The sequence below is a fragment of the Salarias fasciatus genome, chromosome 6, assembly GCF_902148845.1.
Source record: "Salarias fasciatus chromosome 6, fSalaFa1.1, whole genome shotgun sequence".
Taxonomy (NCBI): domain Eukaryota; kingdom Metazoa; phylum Chordata; class Actinopteri; order Blenniiformes; family Blenniidae; genus Salarias; species Salarias fasciatus.
Window position 1 is genome coordinate 14,378,817 of NC_043750.1, and position 19,659 is coordinate 14,398,475.

Below are 19,659 nucleotides of genomic sequence, written 5' to 3' on the forward strand. Positions count from 1 at the left end.
AATAAAGTTACAATAATTTTTAACCCAGAGCCTGCTGCATCTGTGTATGTGTTTGCCTTGAAGTGACTGACTGTTGTCTGTGGTCATTCACTTGATGTTCATGTCCATCTTCCTTATTCTTTTCATTTTTTTTTTTTTTTTTGGTTTAATCTTGGTTTATTGCTTCAGTTCCAGTGTTGGATCAGACCGCAGACATGTCTTAATATTGCAGGAACTTTGCTGGAGGCACACATTTGTCTGAAGCCTGCGGCCAACTGGCTATCACGGCATTTAGGTGAAATTGTATTTTTACAAGTCAGATTAGGTCCATGTAAATTCTCTGTTGATAAAAGCACACACACCGCCCTCATGTGGAAATGACTCAGTACTGCAAAAGGAAGAGACTGATTCCTTTTACATCTTTCCTTAATTTTTTTTTAAATTTTAATTAAACCATTTAAACGAGGCTATACTTTATTTTTGCATTTCAGGATTAGGCATTTTGTTCCATAATCATACACAGAATTATAAAAAGAGGATTATTGTGAATTAAATGGGCATGCTCTGGAACAGTGAGTTACGTCCCATGACTTTATCTGCCATTATCATGAAGTTTCTGCAGTCTAACAAAGTTTTAAGGTCACTTATCACTGCTTTATCCAACGTTGCTGGAAGTTACTGCAGCTCACTATAAGCATGAAGATGACCAGTCTATCACTGAGCAAATACAGAGAGACACCGTCACAGTCGTTCTCTTCCTCTTAGACACACCTATGAGTAATTTAAAGTCTCAAATTATTCTCAAATGGATGGAAGCAAGAGAAAAACGATAAACACTCCACAAAGAAAGAAAGGCCTCTAACCCTCCCAGCTTGAACCTGGCGTCCTCGTGCTATGAGGGTAGGAATAAATCACTACACCACTGAGCACACAACTTTGGAGGCAGTGTCTTTGGAATTGAAGATTTGCAGGTTCAATAAATAAAAAATTAACGATAAAAAAAATTAATTAAAATTAATCCCGTTCTTCCCCTGTCGTTGAAGAAACATCCTGTCTTCTCCATCAATAATGTCTTGACAGAGGCGGAGCGTGGGTCCCAGTACAGAGAGGGGGCGGAGCGTTCTCTACAGGCCCTTATGATAGTAATTTTATCATACAAACAATACCTCATGCTACCATCAAACAATACACTAATGCTCACTTTTATTGAGCCAAGCAAACCTATATGCCTCAGAAAGCAGAATAAAGTCACAAACCAGTTCACAAACGTGTTCTGAAGAACACATACACATATGCATGCACACACACACACAGACACACTAATGCAGACAGCTGTCAATCTCAGAGCGTCCGCTGTCCATGGTGCTGAAATATCAGATTAAAAACTCACTCTCTAAATCCGTACCATCTTTGATACAGTTTAAATATAAAATGGACACAGCTGGTATAAAATTACACAATCTATTCAGATAGATATAGACACAGCTCTCTATATCTTTTGGAATTCACGTATATTAGAAAAAAATAGACTCAGCGGTCTCTTGTTGAGAGCAACACAAGGCACATTCAAATAGACAGGTGTTAAACACCACGACATTCTGATAAAGATAATATTTTTGAAGGTTTCACTGACTCACCAGTGGCTCCGATGTTAGGTTTTGGGTAGTACCGCTAGCAGCTAGCATAGTGTTTAGCATACTGTTTAACTTCCCTCCAAAGAGTTCAGATCAAGAGCAAAGAAAAAACTCGTTCATGCCGCACAGCCAATCAGCGCTGACTTACAGCTCTGATGCATTCATGGACAGTCGTAATGTAAGAATTGGCAAATTGGAGCCCACAATCGGCGTATACCTTCTCGCACACACACTGCACATTGTATTATAATAATTTATTTCCGATTAAATGTGAACACATCACATGAAACGGGGCCTTATGACCTTGTGGGCCCTGGGGCGACCGCCCCCTGGCCCCCTCTGGCTCTGCTACAGTGTCTTGGGCAAGTTTGTTTCTTTCACCATGAGAGGCTTGGGCCCAAACAACGTCGGTGGGCGGGGCTAGACAACACTTCCGGGTTCCAGAGCCAATCATATGTGAGCTCCTGAGGTTGCCAAACAACATTCCTTATTTCCAGTGCTATCAGTTTTAATCTCGATTAATCGGTCGATTTTTTTTTTAAATACGATTAGTCACGATTGGCTCATAGAAAAGAAATAGACAATAAAATTTTATTGTCATTGGGACAATGTGTTCTTTTTCATCCCTGTGCAGCACAGGTGAATTATGAACATTAGATTCTTCATTTGAAGCTTGATTACAAGTTCACAACTGATGTGTTTAATTGCAGTCTTAAAAAAGTCATCCCTCCATTGATTAATGCGATTAAAACTACTACCACTACTTATTTTATGACCAAACCGTCGGCCATGTGCCGAGGCCACTGGCTGCGCGCATGTGCACCATTGTTCGCTGTTTAGGGCTATATACCTGAACTATCTAAACTTAAAGTTTCCCAAACTGTCAACATGTGCGACGCTCTCCCAGATGGCGGAAGTACATTGTGTGATGTTTATTACTCATTACACTGTTAATGATTTCCAATTCATGTGATCCAAGGAATCAAAATCAGGACTTTAATACTGGCAGAGTAAATTTTATGTTAAAACATAACTTATACACCTGTGAGGAACTCTTGGGAAATCAGCATATTCTAACATTGCTGAAGAAAATTTATAAGGGGAAACTATTCACAAATTCACGCATCTATCTTGAGCTACCTGTCTGAAGCTCACTATGGACAAATCAAAGTGCAGTGTTGACAGCTGACCAGACTGTCAAAGCAAATACAAAAGAGAATACCTGGAGAAAACTTCGCACAGGGAGAACATGCAAACTCCACAGTAAAAGCCCAGACTCGGGGAAGTTCTCATTACCAGTGCATCACCATGCAGCCTCTATTCACACATAGTTATTTAAAAAAAAAAAAAAAAATCTTTTGCATAATTAAAATACTGGTTTAAAAAGAGGGAAGAGAAGCCTTCATTATAAAAAAGAAAAAAGCAATAATAACTTCCAACTCACATTCTGTCTCGCTCAGACAGAGTGGGTTTAAAACTCCCAAGAAGAAGATATGACATGCCATGCAATGCTTCCCCACTACAACCACATGACTGCATCTAATTATTTCTTGCTTCGGGCTAAGTCACTGAATGAAACAGGCATGCATGCTTCTCTGTGCCAAAGTCTCAATCAGTCCAGCTCATTTGCTCCTGACAGCCTAGACTGAGTGTGGCAAAATGACACGGGACAAGTGGCACTTAAATGGTTAGTTAATACCAGAGTATGTGCTAGAGATACAGAAAATCTCCCTTTTGGGATATTTTTGTCTTGCTTTAAGGGGAGTCACAATTTTAAGAGTCAGCACTGGACTGCATGACTGAGAATTGGCATTTCTGCTGTGTAGGCTAATATTTCAAAATAGAAACTCATGGGAATGGGTGAAGAGGAAGAGGAGATTTTTTTTTTGGACCCATCATCAGTTGGCTTTTTTTGTTGGAAAAATGATACAATCCTGTGGAGTTGTGAATATGGACAGATATGAGAGCAAGACAGAACAAACATTTGGCCCAAACTACCTCTCCAAGAGAGGGGTGGGGGTGGGGGGTGATCATTAGATTGTTTCAAGTGTCTCTTGAAAATAAGCTTCTAGCCATATAGAATGAGGTTTTCCCTAAATGGCAAAAAGGGTGGGAAGGTGGGAAGGTGGAAAAGACCAGGAAACAGAGTTCAGTTGCTTTTGATCTGTTGACATATTTTCTAAATATTTCAAGTAAACCTTTTTTTGATTCAAATGATGAAAACCTATGTATCACAGAAAAGATGAAATATGTGAAAAGGTTAAGAAAAATGTATGTATCTTAATATTCACAGAACAGATAATATATTGTCGAAAACATCGAAGTTAAATGCATCTAAGAGGATTTTGCCATTTCTCCATCTTTAAAACCCTCCTCATGCCGGCAGGCAAGCAATTGTTCATCTGGAGAAGGATAAACCAGGCTGCCATGGCTGGGTTTCAATAAAGCTTGCAATGTGAACAGATGGCTTTGATTAATGCGGAGGCTCCAGACAGGATCTCCCTCGATGCCTCCTATTTCCTAAATGAGACATTTGTGTGCAAATGTATTGTTTGTCAAGTTGTCACCAGTAGCTCCAGTAATTAAAGAGAAAGTTCTGTGCATTTACTTAAAAACAAAAAAAACAAAAAAAAAAAAACAAAGGTGTACTCTCCCTCTGTGTGTCTGGCTCAGGTTGAAAATGTCTTTGTCCTCACTTTGGACTATTTTCTTTTTCTTTTCTCTGCAATGTTTTTTTTTTCTCCCCTCACTTCTTGTCTCCATGATTTAGAGCTGCCTGACAGTCTCTGTTTGACACATCGTTCCTCCCATCACCTTGACTAAACCTGAACGATTCTGCATATATATTCATGTTTGACAGAGTGAGAGGAAGCTATAAAGACAAAGAGCATAACTACCACTATAAAACACCTCTGAGGCAAAATGTAGTTCATCACTTTGGAACTATATGCAAAAATATGCAGAGGCAATTCATGCATCTATTCTTAAAAATGTGGCTACAGGCCCAGACATGCTTTAACAATTTAACAGTTCAGGAGTGTAATATTTCTGAAATATTCTTTTTCTCTGTTGCTTATCTATGGGCAAGAAAATAAAATGTGATAACCACTGGTTTTTTTCTTTTCCACAATATTCCGGAGGGACACGACAGTCAACAAAAAAAAAAAAAAAAAGAAAAACGCTGAGTTGTTGTCAACCATTATTAATATAAGACCATGATATGCAATATTTGATTCACTGTGACATTACACACAAGGCAACAGAGTCAACAGAAAAACTGTCTCGGATTAAAAAAAAACTACCAAAACAACATTTAATAAGATCACTTACAGTAGATTAACAGCAAAATGTGACACAAAGCAGAAGTCATAAGTGTGCGTGTTGTGGCTATGATGACTATTTACTTTAATAAAATGACATAAATTACAGTGAATAAGTATCATAGTGTAATTGATGAAGTCTTAAAAAAAGATTAGCGTTTCTAAATGAAGATTATACATTAGACTGTGCCAGTACTTTCTTACAGTCCTAAAAAACGATGAAAAAACAAATAATACACAAGTGAACAGCGTGCTTCAGATGTAGCAAAATGCCTGTTTTCTACTCTGCCTGTTCAACAGAAGGTGATTGTAACTGCTAATTATCAACATGTCACGCGACACATTAACTATTCATGAAGCTGTGACACGTTTTTAATTCTGAGGATATGAGAACATGAACAGCGTTTCAAATCAAACATCCTAAAACCATTTTGCCATATAAAAATTGGCAGAAGCACTTGGCATTTTTTAGGGTCTTAGGACTTCATCACAGTACGAGAGAGTAGATACACAGCATCTTGTTTTCCTTGAGAGATCTTTCTATTGCTATTTCTATTGCTTTCTATTATCATGTTTCCAAGGATAGCACACATCAATGCACAATTATATCATAAAGAAGCTTCTTCCATAATTCTATCTATCTATCTTTTTGTATTTCCTGCTGCACTTTGATTCTATTAATCTCTTCTGTGGTCATTCTTCAACAACGCTTCGTCACAAATACGTGTGAAAATGAAGAAATCCATGTGAATGTGTGGTCAGACCAGAAATACTGCATACATGTAAACACATCCAAGACGTGTTTGCAGTTAGAGGTAGCTTCCCCTAGTAGCAGGGGACTAAGTAATTATCATTCTAATGATTAAATGAAGACGTCTTCCATTCTATCTCGCCGTCTTGGCCTCCTCAAGTCTGTGTGAAGCAGTTCCAAAAGAAGCGGCTCCATCCCTTCAGGGCTTTTTTTTGGTGAGATGTAATCAAAATGGGCCTCAGTGGGGCAGAGCTCAGGAGAGCACAGTGAGGACGACGGTGCCTTTGGTCTTTTTCAGGATGTCCACGGCTTCAGCATGAGTCACGCCCTCCAGGCAGTGTCCGTTCACAGCGATGATTTGATCTCCACGCTTCAGCCTGCCGTCCTCCATGGCCGCCCCCTGCGGAGAAGAAAGATCATCCGCCAGAGATCACAGACCCGCTACACCGGCATGACGACATGCTCAGACAAATGGAGCCGGAGCAGAACAATCCTGGTGTGAGTGACTGATTCAGTCAGAATAAAGTAAAAGGCCACGATATCAAGTAACTTATAATGCACTGTAATATTATTCTCCACAGTGGAAATGTATCTTTAATGCTGCTGAAATAAGAATCAGTGAAATATGTCGTTGAATTCCGTTAACTACTCCTTTCAACCTTGAAACCAGGCAATCTGTCTGGCCAGTGTTTTCTCACCTTGCTGAAAATAGTTTTGATGTAGATGGGTAGATCTCCATGAGGGCTGCCAAAGCCCCCTACGATGCTGAAGCCCAGGCCTGAGGAGCCTCTGTCAAGAGTGATGGTCTTATACATGCGAGCGCTGCGGGGAAGAAACAGTCAGTGTTAAAGAGTACATTCCTGCTCTCGTCTTATTTCAGTTTAATACAATTAAACATGCCAGGCTGAGGCTCTGCAATAAAGTTCTGGGTTCTGAGTCACACGTAAACAGATAAAACACTGAAAGCGACGCTTACCAAAGGTTGTTGTGAGTCCAGGTGAGGCTGCTGGGCTGGGTTAAGGACCTGGCATGTATTTCACTCTGCTCCTGCATGCTCCAACCCCAGGAGCCCGGCGCCACCTGGACAGAAACACAGACATTTCTCATCATCAACCATAACTCCACGCTGAACTTGGAACCAAAACCGAACCACAGGTGGATAAATATTCTGCAAGAGCAGAGGAATGTCATATATTGAGGTGGAAACTAAACTTTAGGTCTTTTTGGGACAAAACTCACACATTAAACACTTCAGTTTCTGAACAACAAGCTGCTGGAAACCGCATTAAAAAACAGCTCCGTCCAGATGATTAAAAAAAAAGACATTTTTTTGCTCACAGCCCTGGGAGAGAGGACAGAGTGTCTAAAACGATCACTAACACTGTTATGTCTATATCATCTTCATGTCATTTACAATTTCAATAAATTTATGTTTATAACCAACCAGATATTTATATCTCCAGTCATAATGCCATCATGATTCAGGTATTCCCCCTGCTCGGTACGTCCCACTCTGGCTTTAAATAGTCCCTATTCCTGGAACATTGTTCAGAGAGCTGAGCTGTCAGTCTCTGATCTGTTCATCTTCAGAATACCTGTATTTTACCGATCACAATTGGCAAACTGTTGCTGCGGTTTGTGATACTGTGAAGATATAAATGTTACTTTTCTCTTCTTTCAATTGCATTTTAGTACATATTGTGCCATTCAGTTTCAATTTAATTATGTTTGAGTAAGCTGACATACTGTATATTGTATTGATCTGGTTGTCCAGGGGCTCAAGCAGTGTCTGGCTGGAGGACGGATGTGTATTTTGTATTGTCAGGCATAGTTTTCTTTTTTTTTTTTTTTTTGTAAGAGATATTGACTTTTAATTGCATTACATGTTTCCTGGTTTCCTGGTCTCTTGAAGTCGAAGTCGAAACTGTGAGTGAAGGCAGGGTACACCTGACCCAAATCCCACAGGTAAAACCAGCCTTCACACAGGTAGAACATGCAGACTCAGAACAGAAAGGCCACCAACCTTAATTCTGAATCGGGATATTGCAAAATATAAATTAAAATAAGTATTTTGGCTTGTTAAATATTTGTGTTTGAACTGACTGTATTACATGTAAGAAAGTCAACAACACATTGATTTTTTTTTCTTTTTTAAGAAACATAGCCACAGGGTCGCAGGAAGCAGAGTATGAGACAGTCTCAAACAACATGGAAGAAAATCTCAGTGGTGTTATTGCTGGGAGATTTACTGCCTCTCAGGGATTACATATTAACCACAGTATGTGTGTGTGTGTGTGTGTGTGTGTGTGACACTACCTGCAGACTGATGGTTCCTGTGCTGTTCTTCAGCAGAGATCCAGCGTGGGCATGAGTCATTCCCTCAGTGGACACATCGTTGATACTCAGGACCCTGTCACCTGTCTGGATGACACACACACAAACACACACACACACACACACACACACACACACACACACACACACACACACACACACACACACACACACACGCACACATTATATTGCTTTGCTCTTTCCAGAACATGTGTACAGGTTTATAGTTAATCTCTCGAGACGTCTTCTCATAAGCGCGCTGTCCTCATCCTCATTAGTGCTTGTAATGATCTATTTCCTGAGCGAACATGTGAAGTGTCTTCATTTCTTCCCTAATCGACGCCTCAAATATAATACATGCTGGCGTGCTTTATACTACAATTTCAGAATAGTTAAAATGTATATTATATCTTCTTTTTCTCAATTTTCTTCTCTTCAAAGGAGATGTTATCTCGGCGATCGTAGCGATACACCACAATGTTCACACAATAAACAAACGAGTAACTAACATAAAGGAGAGATAAAAAAAAACAAGGAAACCTGATCACATCGCTGATTTTCATTAATTGGTGACCAGAACTGAAGGAATGTTAAACATGCACATAACTTTTTTTTTTTTTAGAAGAGTTCAGAAAGAGAGTTTTTTTTTTCACATCTCTAATTCAGTTCAAGTTTTTGGGATTAACTGACGGCAAAGTTTATGAGAATGAGTTGTCCTCGTTTCCATTTCAAAAGAGTAGATAAATCAGGAGGAGTTCAACTCAAATCAGCCTTTCAACTGACTTTTATCTGGCGACAGACACCTAAAGAATAAATATTACTCCTGTTACTCCGAACACTCAGAAAACAACATTTTCCTTACAAAGTGTAGGATGAGCTGTAAAGTGTGAGAGTTGGCAGCTTATGGACACGATCAAGGAAGTCCACAGGCGGGTGCACACGGTTCTCCCCACCTGTAATTTCTGTGTTTTGGCAGCCAGTCCATCGGTATCCATGGTAGCGATAAAAAGAGGAACGTTGCCATGGGGACTGCCCACTCCTCCAGCTACACTGATGCCCAGGGAGTCACATGGACCCTGCAGTGATACCACACACACACACACACACACACACACACACACACACACACACACACACACACATTATGGATCATGTTAGACAATACGAGGCAGTCACATGGCTAATCGAGGACATGGCATTATGACATCGAACACTTGACATGTCTGACCCATATGTTTATTTTTAGATGTAGATAAAGTGCAAATACAGCAAACTGGTGCTGTAGTTTCATGGTTATATATACAGACTGTGGATAACGTTCCGAATAAAAGCCAATATCATTGTCCGTGGATTTCAACAGGAGGTAAAAATAGCATCCTTTATTTCAGATTTCATAAGAAAGTCAAGAACTCAAACAAAAGTTATTACTATGTTTGAGAAAAAGTATGAGCAGCGTAAGAGCTGGGAGTTATTCATGAGTGTTTCACTCTTGATGGGTAACATCTTAAATATGTATATCCAAATCAATGCTGTGGGATGAGAGTGCAAAGCTGCTTAAATTGAAACCTACATTTCTAACTTGGATTTCTCTTCTTCAAGTAGAATCTTTTTAGTGTGTAGTTTCTGGCTTTAGGAAGACATTAGAAAGCCCCTGCTGTCTATACAGTGGGGTACCTATGAACACATTTAGCTATTAAAAGCCAACTGTCTTACCTTGTGAATGATTACTTTTCTGATGTTGAGGTCTTGTAATGCTGCAAAAAAAAAAAAAAACAAAAACAAAGGTTGAATATTCAAATTTTATTTCTTCCTGGTTAAAGCACATTTTACTGATAGTAAACTGCATTAAAGACAGAAAAATATTGTTTTCAGTCAAGTCTGGTCAAGTTACTAAAGTGCTCCTCACTGTTTCTCCATGTTTTGTTATCTGTCTCCCTCTGGTGGCTGAAAACAGCATCGCATCCACTTGAGGGGGTCAGCGTTGAACAGTCAGAGTCTTCGCTCTGGATAAAACACAACTTAAAGTACTCCTAGGTTCACAAAGTACTGATGTTAAAAAAGTGCAGGACAGCAATAATCCAGGTACAAACGAAGATAACTGACATCAATCTATAAATAGAATTAAAGATACCATTACCATAAAACACTCTGGGGATTTCTTTTTTCATTGATAAGACACAGAGATGGACGGGAACAGTGTACCTGACTGCGCTGTGAATACTGCACCCCGGCTTTAAAGCGTGCCACCTCCAGCTGGACGTGTCCGCTGCAGCTCTGAGGGCAAAGGGGACATCTTGAGTCAACTACTCCTCATTGGTTTACGGACTCTGCGTGCGGAAGCAGCAACGTCTCGCACCTGCAGAAGTGTCTTTGCATGCTCCTGCGAAGCGGCACGGACGTCTTCCCCGTTGATTGACAGGATCTGGTCACCTAGCAACAGCCTGCCATCTGAATCTGCTACGCCTCCTCTGATGATATCTGACACAAAGATGCCCGTGTCATTACTGTTGAAAGAAAACAGAGGTCAAAAACTACATCTGCTCCACGCCTGTGGAATAAATGAGGTGACCTGTTGGCCTGCTGTTTAGCATAATGTCACACTTGATTGTGGGAATACATGAAGCTGTATGGCGCCGTATGCGTCACGTGTCCTGTGACCCTGTGGTCTGCTTCCAAAACCTTTATGGTTATTATTCCACTTCAGTGTGTAATTTTAGTCAACGTCATTCACCGTATTTTCCAATAACAACTTCATGCTCCACATTTCTTGAACATGTAACATATGTAGCTCTACTTTCTTCTTTTAATGACTTTATAAAGATTACATTTACAATTATTTGTTTACGTGCTTTATAAGAGAGCTTCATAAGACTGCGCTGACAACCTTTCAACAACCTTGAAAATACAGCATTGTGAATACAATTCTGAAATAAATTAAAACTCAACTCATGCATTGCACTGGAAAATTCACGAGTTCCACACCCGCACATAGCCTGCAAGATTAATTTGATTGTAAAGACATGATTATTTAGCCAACAATGTGCACTCTCTCACTGAGAAGTATTATCTATAAACAGCAACCCTTTCTTGTAACAGTTCTATCCAGGATGAAGTAAAGTAATAAAGTAGCAAAGTTCTCATTCACTCAGGGAGGAGGCATCACAAAGCAAACAGAACCAGGTTCACTGGACTTTAAAATATCTGTAGCTGTCCATCATTTAGTTTGATCAGCCAGACTGTTTGAGAGAGCAGCATGAGCCGATTGGGTAAAGACATGTCTTCCAAAATATATGACCAAGCCAAACTGACCTGATTTGATTTGCTTCAGAATAAACTACTTGCTAAAAAATGTGCAGTCACAGAATGCATAGTCTATTCCTCACTTGTTTGTCAGAAACCAGGTGGTGTGTTTGTCTGTAATCCCATGCTAAACTCATAATCAACCTCCTTACAGTTTCCAGGGAAAATCTCTGCAATCTAAATGTTTGTTGGGTTGAATGTGATTAAGAACTTTCACAAATGCTTATTTATTCACATATTATGTCTTTACATCGCTCAGGGTTGGAACCACAATATCAGATTAATAGAGTAAATAAGTGTTGACATGTTTTTCGGCTGTGAACATTGAAACGGTAACGTTCTGGTTGAGCAGCAGCACGACTGTACCTTTTTCCCACAGTAGTAAATCCCAGTCCTTCTCCAGGTCGAGGCTTCAGCTCCAGGCTGAAGACGTCCCAAAGGTCCTCCTCCCTGTAGGCCTCCTGGTGTCTGAAAACACACAGCTGAACGCGCTGGGTGGTGAGCCGCAGCACCGCGATGGCCTCGTCGTGAGTGGCCTGCCGCAGGTCGATGCCGTTTACCTGGACGGCGATGAGGAAGGGTTTACAGTGCACGAGCGAGAAATGTGCAGCGATCAACCACTTTAATATTCAGAAAATACAAATTCATGACCTTTACTGGGTAGAAAACACTCAATATTTTCTTGTCACACATGAATTGTCACTTAATTTTAAACCATTCAGATGAAAAAGTGCTTTATGTATAAAGAAAGAAATACAAAAGATGCATTGACAAGGCATAGACAGATGGATGGATGGACGAATGGACACATTAGAATCATACCTCTAATATCTGGTCCCCGGCTTGCAGTCTCCCATCTCTTTGTGCTGCTCCTCCATCATTTACTTCATGGATTATTACTGCCCCCTGGTGTACAATTTAAAAAAAAATCACAGCTGATTTACTCCAATCTTTATCATTTGCATACAGAGACACATCAAATGCTTAATGTTAAGCTGTAAAGCTCATTTATTTAGAAGATATTCAATATAAACTAAATAAAGACTTCCGATTCCTCATAGAATTGTTTTGCATTTCATCAACAAATGGCCTAATTTATCAATGAGATGTTCATCCGGTGGATTCGAACGGTTATTCTTACCAGCAGAGTGTCGCACCCTCCAACAATGCTGAGGCCAAGGCCAACATTTTCTTTACAAATCTCAATGGTAGTTTCTCTTCCAGCGGCCACTGGACAGCTCAGGGGGTCAGAGGTCGTAGGCAAAGATCCAAGCCAATCAGACTGCTCAATTGGAGAGGTCTGCGAGGTACTGAGGGACGCGGGGGAGGGGGAGGAGGCCGGGGGGAGGAGGGAGGACGAAGGACACGGTGAGGACGGCTGGGAGAGCGCTGCGGGGACGGGGAGAGGAGAGGGGGGAGAGAGACTCTTGGAACGGCTGATGGAAAGCTTGACAGTGACCTGGTGTTTGAGAATCAAACTGGACACCTGAATACAAAGAAGACAGGGGACTCATAAATCATTAAATCAACGTGACCTTGAGGAGCATATTGCACAAAACGTGTGTGTGTGTGTGCGCGCGTGCGTGTGTGTGGATGCATTTGAACCTTGTCCACTGACAGTCCACATAAAGGTTCGTCACCCACTGCGAGAATTTTATCTCCAACCTTTATTCTCCCATCCTGCATATAGAATCATTAATAAAAAATGTTTGTGAGGGAATATTGAGGGGAGGCGAGATAATAAATCAAACGCACCCTGAGGAAAAATATCCGAATAACTGTTGCCTCAGGCTGTACATGAAAGCTTATTAGTACATGACGACACTACTTTAAATCACAGCAATTGTCATTTGAAGGTTAATCTGTTTTAAATTTAGAGTAAATTACCAATACAGTACAGCCTTCACATCAGACCACAACAGCATGAACCCTTCAGTAATGTGGAATTCATGATCGCCTCCTCATTCTGACAGATCATGATTATGACAACCTGAGTTATATTGAGCCGTAACAGATACAGATGTTGCAAAAGGTTAAAAATGAGATGAAATGTGTCACATGTGCTAAAAACAATCAAGAATGTAATGATGAAGATGATTTCTGCTCATAAAATGGCTAAAATCCTAAGAAACCAAAGTATCTGTTCGTATAAGAACCAGGCAAAAGACCATATCTATAAAATCACCATTTCACAAATAATGAATGAATCAAATGAAGCTTTCAGCTTTATTTCTACGGTGCCAAATGCAACATTGAATCCATGTTTAAAAAACTTATTTATCCCAACACTGAAGACAGAGAATGGAAATGGTGCAGATGATTGTCACACCTTACTGGCAGTGCCGTTCTGGATGAGGGACCGGACCACCAGCCCCTCCCTGGACCCGTCCTGAGCCAGGCAAAGACCCAGACCCACTCGATCCTGGAGACAGAGTCGAGGAAAGAAACCATGAGGCTATCCTGTTGGCCTCTAAGCACACATAAGTAAATAATCGAACCATATTTGTGCTCATATTCATAGTGATTTCCATGTTGTGTTTTTGCATCAATTAGAAATGATCCACAAGTGGAGGGGAGTGTTTGAACCCAGGACTGTACCTGGGGCAGGGTGATATGCTCAACTCCTCGGGATAATCCTTCAGACTGGGCGGCGTCTGTCTGGAAGTCGACCGTGTCCTCACATTCCTGTCTCAGGCCCACCCGTGTTTCACCGGGAGCCGCCTTGTTTCTAGAAGAACGATCAGTCAGCAGGCAGCAGGGAGGTCAAAGTTTGTGCAAAAGCCACAGAACGTCCACGTTACCTGATGAGAATGATCCTGACTTTAGACGGGGCATTATTGATGATGGTGGAAGCATTTTGGTGACTCCGGCCGTATAAAATTTGACCGTTAATCTAGATGAGACAAAAAAAAAAAAAAAAAAATCATGTACTCCTTAGAAATCCTCTTTTATTTCATTAATTTCCACACTATTTTCCCGCCTTCACATCCTCCCCACCCCGTTACAAGGTGCTCCTCATCTTTCTCATCTCTCACAGGCGATTGCTCATCGCAAAAAAAAAAAAAACTGGGCCAGCACCAACCATCCTTCAAATGGTAATTTGTATGATAAGTCTACTGTGAAGGTGCTGAACAATCTCTATTCACTGATGCCTCCAGCCCACAAGCCCACTGCTATTCTCCAGCCTCTTTCATTCCTGAATTGGACATTTTGTCTCCCTATTCTTAAATCTCACTCCGTTAATTTTTAGGTCTCTACCTTGCTAACTAATTATCTCTTGATCTCCTCATTCGCTCCTTCCCTTACCTCCAGTAGCTCGTCCCCAACCTGTATCCTTCCGTCTAACCCAGCCGGTCCTCGAGGGTCTACATCCGCCACGTACACACTCATGCGGGCTCGGGAGCCGTCCTTGTTCCCCGTCAGGCTGATCCCCAGGCCGTGAGCCGCCGGGTCCTTCTCCAGCTCGATCATCTGGAGCTGTCCAGACAGACTGCCATAGCGCTCCAACATCTTTTCTGGAGGAGACATGATGGGTTAGAACATGGGTGTTCAAATCTTCTGTGCTGGACGATGCAGGAATACTAGTTTTTGTGTGACTGTACAGATAAGCAGACGCTGCTGCCCTGTGGAGTCACTCTTGACTCTGCACACAGTAACTCAAGGACATGTGCACACGGGCTCATTACACTTTCCTGCCAACAGTTTGACGTTATTCCAGTGATCTACAGATAGCGGGCCGACAAAGGCACTGAGGAGGAAGGAAGGTTGCTCGTTGGCAAACATATTCTGTAAACAATACAGGTTTGAGAAAAAGAAAAATCCCCTTTGCAAAAAGGAAAGAAATGCAGAAAAGAATGAGTGCTTGTTAGACCTCAAGGATACACAGTGTGAATTTCAATGAGCAACATGAAATGTAAACAGAAACTTTGGTTGTTTACAAGACAACTCCACAGGGCAATAAGGGCACTGAGCAAATCAGACAGACAGGTGAAATTTAAATAACGTTTATTCCTGCCAAAGAAGAGAGGAAAGTTTCACTTCTTTTCAAAACCCAGAAGTCACACATGCAATAAATCTGTGTGTGAGAAGCTGCCATCATATGTGAATGACATGATAAGAATTTGACAGAATGATGTTCTGGATACCGCCAGCAGCAAAGGCTAGGAGACATTTTTATCAGTACTACAACTTTTCTTGAGACTCTGGCTTGCTGCAAAATCTACTGTTCCTCTGGGCCTTGGAGGATCTCTCAGTATATCTCTGTGACGTCTTTATGATGTGGACTTACTCCTGCCGGTGTCATCCCCGTCTTCAGGTGTTGCGGAGATCGCTGCTGTGACATTTATGGGGCTTCGCCGATCCGTCCTATCAGACGTTGGGGATGGTACCTTGGGAGAGGGTTTGCATTATTGAACAGGCAGAGTTTGGGATGCCTCAGGGGTCCTTCGGGCGTGAGTTGGACTACCCCTGAGGCCTGTTCAGTAGTTTTGATGAAGCAGTCGGGGGGGAAGAAAAAAAAAAAAACCTGACGAACAGGATGAATTAATGAACGCAGTTTTAATGTCAGCTAAAAATAACATGAAAGATGACCAGAATCATGCATTATTTTGGAACAAACTTACAAGTGTACAGGAAAAATAACTTCAAAAGGATGTACTGTCTATTCAGAGATATGCGTCTCCATCAAAGGGAAAAACAAAGGGTTTAAACAAACAAGGTATCTGCAAGGGACTTTGAACTACGAGGGTTCTATCAGAAAATATGCACGTTAATTAAGTTTTTGGGAAGTGGGCTCGATGCAAATGCAAAGCTGTGTAACACATGCAAAGATATACACACACACACACAAACCCACACATGTACACGTGTACAATCAAACACACACACACAAAGTTACCGACCTTAAAGGGGGTGGGTGTAAAGGGGTTTGCTGGGGAGAAACTAAGGAAGAGGCCACTGAGATTCTCTGTTTCCTGGGATCATGGAGGGAAACACAGATATAGTTCTATACACACTGCTGAAAAAGCAGACATCTACCTCTCAAAAAGCCTCTTTGAGCGTACTTTTTGGATTGCTGTGTAGGTGTTCGTGACTCATCACTCTATATATAAAGTAGCATATACGGAACATTCCCAATACACTAAAGCCATACACAGCTAAACATCAGTAAGTTTGTAGGAACAGAAAATCAAAGGAAAAAAAATATATTTTGCAGCTTATTTATTGATAACCAATGAAACCATAGCTGTTGTCATGATGTAAAAAATATATATAATCACAAACCTTTATTCTGTAAGGCGCTATTCAGCTTCAAATTCGAATGTATGTGAAGTTGTGTGGAAAGTGGGCAGTGATCAGAGCTCAAGGCGGGAACAAAAACTTACACCACACTTCCCACAGTTGTGTTTCAGACGCACAACACCTATAAGGCTTTCAGTATCAAGAGAACCTGCGTTACCTTGCTGCAGTGCGAGTTGGACAGTGCTGTTGGAGTCAGTCTTTCATGGCTGATGGGAGCAGGAGACTGTGGGCGAAACAAGAAGCACAGTGGACAAATGAATATCAATCCAACTGTGAAACCTAGACGCGTTAGTGACATAATATATTTTATTATTTGTCAAATATACTTGCATACAGTATCCTTTGTGTCCAGAGGACATAGTGATGTTACAAACACCCACACACAACATTGTTGAAACTTTTAGTGTGGCTTTCCAACCGCACACTCATTTTGCATTTGTTGAATACTGAAATTCAGCGTGAAGGAGTCTGCAGCCTTAAGAGATTCATATTCTATCCAATGTAATGCATGCATGCATACCAAGGCATATGCTGCACTGCAATATGCATTAATGTGCTTCTTTAACATATGCAGTACCTGGGATCTGTGTTTTCCAGACTGGACCAGAAACATCACAGGATTTCCAGCCCTGCGGATGGCTTCAACTGCTTCTTCATGGCTGGCGTCTCGTAGGTCCACGCCACACACCTTACAAATATTTAATGCAATGTGAGATATCATGGACAGAATTGTACATTGCTGCCTATTTAAAAAAAAAAAAAAATCAGACAATGCAATTCAAAATAAATCCATATTGAATTTTAAAAAAAAAGACTGATTCAGACAGAGCGCCACAGTGAAATTATCCAGCAAAAGTTCTGACAGTTGACAATTTTCCTTTGTCTCACAATCCTGTGCACACAGCTCAACCCTAATACGGCAGAATGGCATGTTTTTCCAGGCTTCAGCTGCCCAGCTTTGACAAGTCTGTGGCTCACTTCAGCCTCTAATTTCTGTTCTTGCTTGACAAGATTGGAAACTCACAAGGTCTCCTGCTGTTGTGGCCCATCCGTTTCAAAGTTGGACATGCTGCTCATCCTGATGCCGCTGTGCTGAGCATCGCGGCAAAGAGTTACCACCTAAGTTCCTTTAGTCCTTCTGTCAGGTTCCACCAGTTAGGCCATTCTCCTCTGGCACCGCTCATCAATAATGCATTCCTGCTGCACACTTGATCTTGTTTGTTTTTCATGAATTCTTGGATAATCGATGTAGACAGTTGTGCATGAAAACCCCAAGAGATCAGAAATAACTAAGTGAACTCATCTAACCCCGTCAGTCAAAAATCATTCTGACAACACATTTTCCACATTCTGACGTTTGATGTGAGCATTTAGTCACAACTTCTGACCTCTAAGTGAATGATCTGAAGCTCTGAAGTGTCATTTGGATTATTACATGAATAACTAAATGCATATTTTGTGTAATGGAGGAGGATATAGCTGTATGGTAATGTGAGGCCCTGGATCATAAAATGACTATGAAACTTAGCCTTTGACCAGTAATAGACCTATAATAAGTTTTAGCAGACAACAGCGTGGTTCATTACTATATAATATAATCAAATCATCAGAATTTAATCCAGTGGGGACGCCATCAACACCACATTACACATACACTGTATGCAATGTGTGCACAGGAGCTCATGCAGTGATAAAACACAGCACCTTATTTTCTTGTCAGTCTCTCTCTGCTATTCAAACACACACACATACAAGACACAGACACACATACACACACACACCTCCAGTATCCTGTCTCCAGTCTGGAGGGTGCCATTAAGTGCTGCCGGGCTGTCGGGGCTGATGTGCTTGATGAAGACTCCCCTCATCATCTCTCCGCTGCTCAGTCTTCGGCCCATACCTCTGCCTCCCATTATACTGATGCCCAGGGACTGGCCCGGCGCTCGAGTCAGCCGCACACTGAAACACCCACCAGAAAGCCGGGAACAGCTCCACATTTTGTTGAGCAGAAGATCCTTTTTTACAGTATACAGGCCCAGTGATGAATGCATGTTTTTTTTTTTTTTTTTTCTATATGCGTCACGTGGATCTACTTAATTTAAAAAGCTGCTGCAAAAATGCACAAGAAGGAGAAATAATCCAAAGGGTATATTTTTCTTCTGTCAGTCTCTTGCTATCTGCAGCTTAAAGCTGAGGATAGAGTTTTTGAGATTAAGTCAAAACAATGGAATTTTATACCTGCCAAAGAGACACAAAAGCTGTTTTTTTTTTTTTTTTTTTTTGCATTCAGTGCATCTTATGTGATTTATCCAAGTGGGACACAGCTATTAAAGCAATAAATACACGCTGGAAGAGGAGTCACTCTCTGAAGCTGAGAAATATGAATGTGTTGAGTCTGCTGTGCTGCTCTACCCCTGCTGTGAACATAACCTGAACACACAAGGCTTTTGCTAAGCCTCCCCTGGAACAGAGGGGATCTGGGGCATCATGGGTAGAGTTTTATACACCAGCAGGAAACGGAAAATCTGAATAAAATCTTGAGACAATTGTTGCAGCGATGACTGACTCACTAACCTTTTTGGCTGATCCCAGGAATCGGTGGCATGAGAATAATGCTCCTCATCTCCTTTTTCTTTTCCATCCACCTTTATCTCCACGTCAGGCTTTTGGACTTTCCCATCCACAGTAATTTGAGTCTTTTTCTGCACGGTGTCTCCGTCTTTTTCTTCTCCCTTATTTTTAAGAGGTGGAGTTTTGGGAATTTTCCAACTAATAATGAGAAAACACGGAGGGAAAAAAAAAAAACCCCAACAGAAATTAACATATATTGTAAATAATCACTAACTGCAGAATTCACTGTGTGTGTGTGGAATAGCGCAACAACAATAAACAGGCAAAATGACTGCGGCAGGCACGGTATACTGGAGTACGCTGCCGTTTTTTCAAGTCTGGACACATGAGACATATGACCTAAAACAACTTTTGCTGGTCGGCCTTGAGAAGATGCACTGATTTAAGTGCAAATAGACCCGAAAATACA

The 19,659-nt window shown here is 41.1% G+C and overlaps 1 protein-coding gene across 1 annotated transcript in view; it reads right to left on the bottom strand.

Moving 5' to 3' along the window:
• Positions 1-5,826: 5,826 nt before the first annotated feature.
• LOC115390589 (multiple PDZ domain protein) overlaps positions 5,827-19,659 on the bottom strand; it is a 37,171-nt gene continuing 23,338 nt past the window's right edge. Inside the window, exons 22-44 of the mRNA XM_030094500.1 lie at positions 19,194-19,388; positions 18,401-18,578; positions 17,197-17,307; positions 16,777-16,842; positions 16,220-16,291; positions 15,607-15,706; positions 14,625-14,833; positions 14,120-14,211; positions 13,917-14,046; positions 13,648-13,740; positions 12,924-12,998; positions 12,460-12,804; positions 12,141-12,224; positions 11,685-11,878; positions 10,375-10,522; positions 10,221-10,292; positions 9,925-10,021; positions 9,732-9,772; positions 8,972-9,094; positions 8,001-8,105; positions 6,661-6,764; positions 6,383-6,506; positions 5,827-6,084 (exon numbers count right to left, since the gene is read on the bottom strand). Of these exons, the coding sequence (XP_029950360.1) occupies positions 5,938-6,084; positions 6,383-6,506; positions 6,661-6,764; positions 8,001-8,105; positions 8,972-9,094; positions 9,732-9,772; positions 9,925-10,021; positions 10,221-10,292; positions 10,375-10,522; positions 11,685-11,878; positions 12,141-12,224; positions 12,460-12,804; positions 12,924-12,998; positions 13,648-13,740; positions 13,917-14,046; positions 14,120-14,211; positions 14,625-14,833; positions 15,607-15,706; positions 16,220-16,291; positions 16,777-16,842; positions 17,197-17,307; positions 18,401-18,578; positions 19,194-19,388 (2,905 nt within the window). The 3' untranslated portion in view covers positions 5,827-5,937. The remainder of the gene's footprint in view (positions 6,085-6,382; positions 6,507-6,660; positions 6,765-8,000; positions 8,106-8,971; positions 9,095-9,731; positions 9,773-9,924; positions 10,022-10,220; positions 10,293-10,374; positions 10,523-11,684; positions 11,879-12,140; positions 12,225-12,459; positions 12,805-12,923; positions 12,999-13,647; positions 13,741-13,916; positions 14,047-14,119; positions 14,212-14,624; positions 14,834-15,606; positions 15,707-16,219; positions 16,292-16,776; positions 16,843-17,196; positions 17,308-18,400; positions 18,579-19,193; positions 19,389-19,659) is intronic.